The 10,464-nt window shown below is 41.5% G+C and overlaps 2 protein-coding genes and 1 long non-coding RNA gene across 3 annotated transcripts in view; all 3 read right to left on the bottom strand.

The window, feature by feature from the left end:
* Positions 1 to 6,622, bottom strand: part of FBXW8 (F-box and WD repeat domain containing 8) — a 57,338-nt gene extending 50,716 nt beyond the window's left edge. Inside the window, exons 1-2 of the mRNA XM_081966906.1 lie at positions 6,222 to 6,622; positions 132 to 236 (exon numbers count right to left, since the gene is read on the bottom strand). Of these exons, the coding sequence (XP_081823032.1) occupies positions 132 to 236; positions 6,222 to 6,578 (462 nt within the window). The 5' untranslated portion in view covers positions 6,579 to 6,622. The remainder of the gene's footprint in view (positions 1 to 131; positions 237 to 6,221) is intronic.
* The window catches only part of RNFT2 (ring finger protein, transmembrane 2), a 241,700-nt gene that overhangs the window by 189,367 nt on the left and 41,869 nt on the right, over positions 1 to 10,464 (bottom strand).
* The window catches only part of LOC309399284, a 667,582-nt gene that overhangs the window by 54,454 nt on the left and 602,664 nt on the right, over positions 1 to 10,464 (bottom strand). The gene's annotated exons all lie outside the window — the stretch shown is intronic.

Below are 10,464 nucleotides of genomic sequence, written 5' to 3' on the forward strand. Positions count from 1 at the left end.
TGTTTCGTTTGTCCCTTTCTCTCTCTCTCTCGAAGGCTTCCAAAGTATCATCGCTCAGTTGCGTTGTTTTTCCCTTTTCTATTACTATTACGTCTTGCTGAATTTGCCACCGGGAGCAGAGTAAGACTCACCTGAGCGCACCTGCCCAGCTCCAGTCTGCCAAGGGACTGAAATATTTTCAACGCCAATTCGTAAGGCAACTGGACGTCAAAGAAGGGAACTTCGTTGATTTCGTTCTGAAAAGAAGCCAAGGAAAAAGGGAGGTTTTATTTCATTGCTTGCAAATGTGCAAATGGGAACTAAGTGATGGTTAAATTGGGGTTATCTGTGTGTGTGTGTGTGTGTGTGTGTGTGTGTGTGTGTGTGTGTGTGTGACATGATATCATTGTTCCAACATTTGGGGGAGATGGGCTGCCACAAAGAAGAGAGGATCAATCTATTCTCCAAAGCATCTGAATGAAGGGGTGGATGGAAGCCATGGAGGGAAACTAATCAAGGAGAGAAGCAAACCTAGAAATGAGGAGAAATTTCCCGACAGTGAGAACACTCAACCAGTGGAAGGGCTTGTCTTCAGAAGTTATGGGTGCCCCTGTTGTGTAAAATATAGAAAATGTACCTAAAGAGTTAATATAAATAATAAGAATTAAATAAATCATGAAGAGGATTGTTATAGTATTAGACATTGAAGATATTGGTATTAAGCTAGGAATAGATTAAATAATGAATATGATCGTACATTTTAATTGTTTGCACAAAATATTTGTACCCAGACGACGCAGTTTAATGGAAGATGGATTGTTTAGATTAAAATAAAATAAAAACTTTTTTAAAGAAGTTGTGGGTGCCCCAATACTGGGGGTTTTCAAGAGATTGGATAGCTCTTTGTCTGGAATGATACAGGGTCTCCTGCTTGAGCAAGGGGTTGGACTAGAAGACCTCCAAGGTCCCTTCCAACTCTTCTGTTATTCTGTTATATGTGTAATTTCTCTTGCTCCCCTTTTTGATTGAAGATTTTGGAGAAGGGAGCAACGGAGAGGAACGCAACTCCAATCGTCTTCGGACAGTGCTGGCTCTTCGGCTTTGAAACGGAGAAGAGCAGCGACCCCTAGAGTCAGGAACGCCTAGCACGTATGTGTGAGGGGAACCTTCACCTTTTAGTCCTTGACTTACAACCATTTGTTCAATGACCATTCAACGTTACAACAGCATTGAAAAAAAGGGACTTATGACCATTTTTCACACTTTGCAACATCCCAAGGCTCACGTGATCAAAATCCGGGCGCTTGATAACTGGCTCCTATTTATGACGGTCACGGTGTCCCGTGATCCCCTTTTGCGACCATCTGACCAGCGAAGTCAAAGGGGAAGCCGGATTCACTTTACAACCATGTTACTAACTTAACCACCGCAGGGATTCATTTAACAACAGCGGCAAGATAGGTCATAAAATGGGGCAAAACACGCTTAACAACGGTCTTGCTTAGCAGCCAAAATTTTGGGCTCATTTGTGGTCGTAAGTTGAGGACTACCTGTAGCGGGTTTTGCCAAAAGCCTGATCTGCAAAGGTGAATGACAAAATAAATATAACTTTTCTGCTCAGCTATTCATAAGTAGCAGACACTGAGGAACGTCAAATGGGTGTCCCCCCCCCCCAAAAAAAAAGCCTCCAGGAAATCAGGAAATTTTAACAGATTAAAACTGGGCAAAATCTAACAAAACAATCTGGTTTTTTTTAATGTGCTGCATGAATATATCTCAATCCATTTTTCCGACATCCACAAGTTGCTGAAATATTTATTAAAGGAGGGAGGGTCAATAAAGTGCATTTGGGATCCCCAGGGCTGGAGGAATTTTCGAAAAGGGATTCACCTTGGAGGGGGAAGATTTAACCTCAAATCTCTGAAGACCCCGTGGAAACTTTTACAGCTTCTGGTATCAGAGCTTCTGCCTGTCATCTGCACCTCCATAACTCTCTGGTTTGGCTCTGCAACCCAACAAGACAGACAGATTTCAGAGGATAATTAGATCTGCAGAAAAAACAATGGCTACCAACCTGCCTTCCATTGAGGACCTGGACACTGCACAAGTCAAAAAGAGGGCTGTGGAAATATCTACAGACTCCTCGCATCCTAGACATAAATTGTTTCAACTCCTACCCTCAAAACGACGCTATAGAGCATTGCACACCACAACAACTAGACACAAGGACAGTTTTTCCCCCCGAACACCATCACTCTGCTAAACAACTAATTCCCTCAACACTGTCAAACTATTTAGTAAGTCTGCATTACTATTACTATTAGTCTTCTCATCGTTCCTATCACCCATCTCCTCCCACTTATGACTGCAGGACTGTCTCTTTGTTGCTTCTATCCTTATGATTTATACTGATTGTTTCCTAGTATGATTTGATTGCTTATTTGTACCCTATGACTATCATTAAGTGTTGCACCTTATGATTCTTGACGAATGTATTTTTTTATGTACGCCAAGAGCTTATGCACCAAAGACAAATTCCTTATGTGTCCAATCACACTTGGCCAATAAAGAATTCTATTCTATTCTATTCTGTTCTGTTCTATTCATTTTCTCTATTCTATTCTATTCCATTCATCTTTAACAATGATTTGGCCCACAAAGAATGTCAATGGTTTCTAATCAAGCATTTTTTCTTCCCGATTTTTAAGACAGGAGTAAGACGGAAACCAAAGTACAGGTAGTCCTCGACTTACGACCACAACTGAGCTTCAAATTTCCATTGTTAAGCAAGACGGTTAAGCGAGTTTTGCCCCATTTCCTGAGTGGATTGTGAGATGTAAAATCCAATCCATGTTTTCCATATGACAATCGATATTTATCCAACGCATTCAGCCAAATGCAAACAAGCCGCATCATAGCTTATTGGAGTAGGGAACTCTTTGTCTTTTGTTGTCCCTAAATCTTAAGGTTGGGAAAAAGAATTCAAGCAGTAAAGGAGAAAACTAAACTCCATCCCAAGACACGGGTGCTGCTACAAATAAGCCCATAAATGAAATAGGTTATTTGGATTCAGAGGATTTCTGAGTGGTGTCATTACCTTTATTGCATGCCTACTGTTAGATCCGAATATCAATTAGCACAAAATACAAGAAAAGAATGCAAAGGAGGGAGGGAGGGGGGTCTATCTGGTTAAAACAGCTCCATATCCCCCTCCCTTTTTTTTTTTTTGAATGTGATGGACAAAATCCAAAAGATAAACATTGGCTTCTGCTCCTTGGAGACACACATTTACACATCAGAGCACTAATGCAACTCTAGTTCGGTAAATGGATTAATTCGCTGCCATCAGAAATTTAATCTATGGCTTTTTAGAAGGAGCGAAAGAAAGAAAAGTGCAGTTAACCAGAATGGAGAGAAATGTGCTCCTTTTAAACACTGCACACATTGTGTTAAAAAAAATATCTATCAGAGATATAGCTAAGGTACATACTTTGGGGGGGGGGGGAAGATAACAGACAATTCTTGACTGTGAAAGCATTAAGTATGAGCACTATATACATATTTCAAATTGAAGCTGTTTCCCAAAGCAACTGAAGGCCAGACAAGGAATAATGGATGGACGCTGACCAAAGAGAGATTCAACCTAGAAATAAGGAGGAATTTTCTGACAGTGGGAACAATCAACCCATGGAACAGAAGTTGCCTTCGGAAGTTGTGGAAGCTTTCAAGAAGAGATTGGACTGCCATTTGTCAGAAATGGTGTAGGGTCTCCTACTTGAGCAGGGGGTTGGACTAGATGACCTATAAGGTCCCTTCCAACTTTTGTAGTTGAATTAGGACCGGGGAGATCTGGGTTCAAATCACACAAAAGTCATGCTTCTAATCCACAAGGAACTGTGTAACTAAGATAAAGGCATCTTTGAATCATATGCCAATGCCATTCACTTCATCTTGTCGCCTATTATCCATGCTCATATCATCCTCAGCTACAATTGGCTTTCCCCCACCCCACTCCAATTCCAACACCACACAACCTATTCACTTGCAGGCTATTGAGAGACCAAGAGTAACTGGGAATACAGGCAGAAAAGGACACGCCGAGAACCCATCAGAGAAAGGAAATAAGCAAGGGCAACAACGGAAAGGAGGGAGGATGAGGAGGGAAAGGGAGAAAGGGTAAAGGAGAGGAAATAAGGGAGGGGAAGTAAGGGTAGGAGAGAGGGGAAGAAGGAGGAGGAGAGAGGAGTGGGGGAAAGAGAGGGGAAGAAGAAAAGAGGGAGAGGAGGAAAGAAGGTGGAGAAGGGAGGTTGAGAAAACGGAAGGAGCAAGGTTGTTGCAAAATAAGATGGAAGTACGAGGTGGCAAGAAAGTGACACCAACTGTGTTTTTTATATTTGTAAGAAGATAGTGATAAATGTTAATAGTTAATAGGTAAATTTTAATAGTATCTATGTTTATTTGTGAATATATTAGAAAGGGAAAAATTAAAAAAACTTTTATGCAAAAAATAAAAATAAAGGACACACGATGCCAATGAGGAATAGATTTCACACCACTGTCATTTTCCAACTCCAAGGAATGCACCATCCCCCATTGATTCAGTGACTTTGGGCCAGTCCCTACTCCATCAGTCCAATTAATCTTGTGAAGGGATATTGGGGGGGGGGTTGATTAATTTTGGGGTGATGGTGTTGTGAACAACTTAACCCCCTCTCTAAAAATCTAGGTGACCACATGCAGCAATGAAAGGCAATAAATATGGTACAGTATGTCAAAGCCTCCTGCTTTTCAGAGCATCCCTTACCCCAAGTGAAATCTGCCTGCCTTAACAGATCAGGTTTGGTTTGTGTCCCCCCCCGCCAAATGTGGGAGTGGGTGGCTGTTTTCCTTCTTTCTTCTTCTTTACTTTTTCCTCTTCCTTCAGCACTTATGTGTATCTACCAGGCTATTGATTTTACATTGTGGGTTTCTACATGTTGCTTTGTTGTGGGGTCCTGATATTTAGTGTTATTGAATAATAGTTTTTTAAAAAATCATTTTCATTAGTATAGTATCATACAATTAATATAATATATAATATAATTTACATATATGTACACATACACATACATACTAGAGATATACATACATACTAGAGATAGATAGATAGATAGATAGATAGATAGATAGATAGATAGATAGATAGATAGATAGAGAGGGATGGGGAGAGATGATGGATAGATGGATGGATAAGATACATACATACATACATATACATACATACATAATGATATAGATAAATAGATTAGATAGAGAATGAGAGGTAGATAGATATAGGTAGGTAGGTAGGTAGGTAGGTAGGTAGGTAGATAGATAGATAGATAGATAGATAGATAGATAGATAGATAGATAGATAGATAGATAGATAGATAGATGATAGATAGATACACGCATACATACATACATAGATAATGATATCGATAAATAGATTAGATAGAGAGATGAGAGGTAGATAGATATACGTAGGCAGATAGATAGAAAAAGAGATGATAGAGATGGTAGATGATAGATAGATAGATAGATAGATAGATAGATAGATAGATAGATAGATAGATAGATACATACATACATAACGATATAGACAGGTAAATATATTAGATAGAGAGATGAGAGGTAGATAGATATAGGTAGGTAGGTAGATGAAAGAGAGATGAGAGAGAGATGAGATAGGTTTGATCCTCCTGCCTAGAGGATGGATGGGTGGACGGACAGACACACAAACAAAACACAAAATCACACAATAGGAAAAACGGGGGGGGGGAAGAAAAAGGCGTCGACCCCCGACCCCTCCTTGGGCGCAGCAGAATCAGAAATCGGCCTGGCCTGTTAATTTTAATTTTAACTTATTTTAAATGTATTGTTTTTTTTTAAATTTGGTTTGTTTTTTTGGAAATGGATTTAATCTTTTTTAATTTTTGAGATGTGTGTTTTTTAATGTTGTACGCTGCCCTGAGTCCCTTTGGAGAAGGGCGGCATATAAATCCAAATAAACCAAACCAAACCAAACCAATCGAAGAGTCATCCAAAAAGCGGGACGAGCGGCGGGGGATCATGGGCTCTGTCATCCAGCCCGCCCTGCAGGGGGCCAAGTGGGGGAAAGAGGTTCCCTTGAAGGGGGGTTGGGGGCTCCAGGCCCTTCAATCTAATGGGGGGGGGGGGAAGAACCCGCTGAAGCCCCCAAAAGGAGCCTTGAGTCCCCATACCAGGTCTTGGATGAGCTGCCCCAGCAGGTCCTCCTTTCCTCCGCCTCCTCTTCCTCCTCCTCCGGGGGTCTCCGCAGCGGGGGCGGGGTCCCCCTCAGGCGAGATGCGGAGGAGGCGCTGGAGCGGCGGCTCTTCCTCCAGCAGCCCCCCGAGGAGAGCCCCGTAGCCGCCCCAGCTTCGCACCGGCTGCGGCTCTTCGCCTTCCGCTTCCCGAGGCCTCTTCCGGCTCCCGCCGCTCTTCTGCCGCCGCTGCTGCCGCCTCGGACCTTCCCGGGCCAGCTCGGCTTGCCAGCGCCGGCGAAACGAATCCAGCGCCGACCAAGAAGACGACGACGACGCTTCCTCCTCCTCCACCATGGCGGCCCGGAGGAGGCGCGCCGACGGACCGGCCACTTCCGGCCGCGGATCCCGTTCGCAAAAGCGGCCGGCTGGGAAACCGCGGGCGCCACACGAACGTTCCGCCCCAGCAATGGGAGACCCTTCCGTACAACCCGCCTGCCCCCCCCCCCCGGAAATATCCTGGAGTTTGGCGCGTGCCCGTTCCCTGCGCGTCACGTGACAGAGTTCGCCACGGCGGAGAAAGTGTGAAGTTTCGCCCGACATGCGGGGGGGGGTCAACCCCCCCATTTTATTTTTCTTTATGTACATTGAGAGCATCCTCCTGTGTCCCTTGGCCAATAAAGAATTCTATTCTATTCTATTTTTTCTTCTCTTCTGTTCCGTTTTCTATTATCTATTCTATTCTATTCATTTTCTTTTCTATTCATTTTCTATTCTATTCATTTTCTATATTCTATTCTGCACTATTTGTTCATTTTCTATATTGTATTCATTTTCTATTCTACTATTCCATTCTATTCATTTTCTATATTCTCTTCTATTCATTTTCTATATCCTATTCTATTCTATTCATTCCATTCCACTTCTATATTCCATTCTATTCATTTTCTATATTCTATTCTATTCATTTTCTATATTCTATTCTATTCTATTCATTCCATTCCACTTCTATATTCCATTCTATTCATTTTCTATATTCTATTCATTTTCTATATTCTATTCTACACTATTTGTTCATTTTCTATATTCTATTCATTTTCTATATTCTATTCTATTCATTCCATTCCACTTCTATATTTCATTCTATTCATTTTCTATATTCTATTCTATTCTATTCATTCCATTCCACTTCTATATTCCATTCTATTCATTTTCTATATTCTATTCTATTCTATTCATTCCATTCCACTTCTATATTCCATTCTATTCATTTTCTATATTCTATTCTATTCTATTCATTCCATTCCACTTCTATATTCCATTCTATTCATTTTCTATATTCTATTCTATTCTATTCATTCCATTCCACTTCTATATTCCATTCTATTCATTTTCTATATTCTATTCTATTCATTTTCTATATTCTATTCTACACTATTTGTTCATTTTCTATATTCTATTCATTTTCTATATTCTATTCTATTCATTCCATTCCACTTCTATATTTCATTCTATTCATTTTCTATATTCTATTCTATTCTATTCATATTCTATATTCTATTCTATTCCATTTTATTCATTTTCTATATTTTATTCCATTCTATTCTATTCTATTCCATGCATTTTATATTCTATTCCATCTGTGTGCAAAACCCGGGAGGGCGGAATGCTTGGTGTTAGAACGGTTTGCCTCTGGAAGTTGTGGGTGCTCCATCCTTGGAGGCTTTTAAGAAGAGACTAGATAGTCGCCTGTCTGAAATGGTGTAGGGTCTCCTGCTCCAGCAGGGGGTTGGACTAGATGACCTCCAAGGTCCCTTCCAAATCTGTTTATTATGTAAATGTTCAGAAGAGAAGGACTAGGGGTGACGTGATAGCCGCGTTCCAATATCTCAGGGGCTGCCACAAAGAAGAGAGAGTCAAGCTATTCTCCACGGCACCAGAACAAGAAGCAATGGGTGGAAACTAATCAAGGAGAGAACCAAGCTAGAATTAAGGAGTAATTTCCTGACAGAACAATTAACCAGTGGAACATTTTGCCTCCAGAAGTTGTGGGTGGGAAGCTTTTAAGAAGATTTTGGACAACCGTTTATCTAAAATGGTATAGATATAGAGTCTCCTGCTTGGATTATAGGACCTCCAAGGTCAGTTCTAACTCTGTTTATTCTGACATTTTTATCTTTTCAGTCCTTACCGATGAAAAAAATCCTGCAAAACTCTTGGGGGCCACCAGGTTTGTCACAGAGATTAAGTTTGCTCTTGGCTGCCACCTACTGGCCACTTGGTGATTGGCAATTCATCTCTGGGAACTGCGATAGGGAATGGATCTCTTGCCACGGGTGTTGGAAACTAGTTCCTTCTTATCTCCACTTACGGAGTTATGAAATCTGTAGTCCAACCCATGATCCACATTTTGCACCGTTGGTTGTGCTTGCTAAGGTTGAATTTCACAACACCTAGAGGTCTACGCATAGGCTTAGTAGAGTGTTTTCCCCCCAAAACTTGGCAACTTTAAGATGTGTGTGGGACTTGCAACGCCCATAATTCCCCAGCCAGCATACCATAATGTTCACTTGTTTTATGGGAAGCTGATGGAGCAGAGAGGGGCGTTCTGTAGACTTTGGGAAACTGACCAGAAAAAAACAGCAGGGCTCACGTGTTGATTTGTGAAATTTATTTAGACAGACAAGCTTCTTGACTAATCATTTTTATATATTTATAATGTTCCAAAGAGGGTGGGGTGATTTCCTGGAGCCTTCCTTTAGTTTGGAATATTTGCTTTATTTATTCTTGTCAAAAAGAAGCTAAAGCAGAAGTAGTTAGTCTTTTTTTTTTTTTAACCCACTCAATTGGCTAAAAGTCTGTAGAGATTCTCCGTCATCCAGATCTTGGTTGTCCCAAAGGTGCTTTTTTCCCCCCCCAAGAGGCAACTGGACTTTCTTGTTTTTTTTCTTCTTAACTTTTGGGATGTGTGTTTTTTAATGTTGTACGCCGCCCTGAGTCCTTTGGGAGAAGGGCGGCATATAAATCCAATAAAAACAAACAAAACAAACAAAACAAACAGTCAATTGGCTACTTCAGGTCCAATCTCTAAATATAAAGCTGTTTAGCATTTCAATATATTTGAGCATTTAACTAAGATGCCTCACTCTTGTTGTCTGTCAGTTTGCTGTCTCTCTTTGCTTGTACATATTCTGCAAAAAGTTTTTTTCCCCCCCAATCTGTGAACAGTTTTTTTTTTTTTAAACCAACAATTTGTCAAGCACTCAGTTCATCCTGTGGGTGAATTGCCTATTGGGGAACTTATAATTCCACAGCAATTAAAAGTTAACACTCCCATGTCAAAGATTTTAAAATGTAGGGTGGCTTCACACCTTGCATGAAATGCTAGGCTGTGCTTTTCCATAAGCCTGAGTTTGTAAAGTGTGCAAGGACTAGGAGATACCCTCCCAAGAATGTGTTTTCTCATCTCTTTGCAGAGAGGGGGGGGAGGAGGAGGAGGAGGAGGAGGAGGAGGAGGAGGAGGAGAGTGGGGTCCTTAGTGCTCTCTGAGCTTGGTGGTTTTCTTGCAAACGTTTCATTATCCAACTAGGTAGCATCATCAGTGCTAGAAGGGAGTGGAGTTTGCATGGAAGAGGAAGAGGAGGGGGAGGAGGAGGCAGTAAGTGTTGCTCCCTGTTTATACTAGTGGCTTGCTCTATCAGTGTCAGTGGGTGTGTGTTCTTGGTAGCTCCTTGATTAGGCTGTTTGACTGTCTGGGTTGATGATTCCTTGAAAAACATATAAACAGAACGTGAATTCTGCTATCTTCTAGCACTGATGATGTTATCTAGTTTGGTGATGAAATGTTGCAAGAAAACCACCAAGCTCAGAGAGCATCAAAGACCCCACAGTTCTCCTCCTCCTCCTCCCCCCTCCTCCTCCTTGCAAACTCCACTCCCTTCTCGCACTGATGATGTTACCTAGTTGGGTAATGAAACATCTGCAAAAAAATCACCGTCAGAGAGAACTAAGGACCCCACAGTCCTCCTCCCCCTCCTCTCTGCAAACTCCACTCCTTTTTAGCCCTGATGATGTTACCTAGTTTGGTAATGAAACGTCTGCAGGAAAACAATCAAGCTCAGAGAGCACCAAGGACTCCAGAGTCCTTTTCATCATCATCCTTCCCCTCCTCCTTCCATTTTCTTTCACTCTGCAAACCCCACTCCCTTCCACCACTGATGATGTTACCTAGTTGGGTAATGAA

Source organism: Natrix helvetica, assembly GCF_964273705.1.
Source record: "Natrix helvetica genome assembly, chromosome: 14".
Classification (NCBI taxonomy): Eukaryota; Metazoa; Chordata; class Lepidosauria; order Squamata; family Natricidae; genus Natrix; species Natrix helvetica.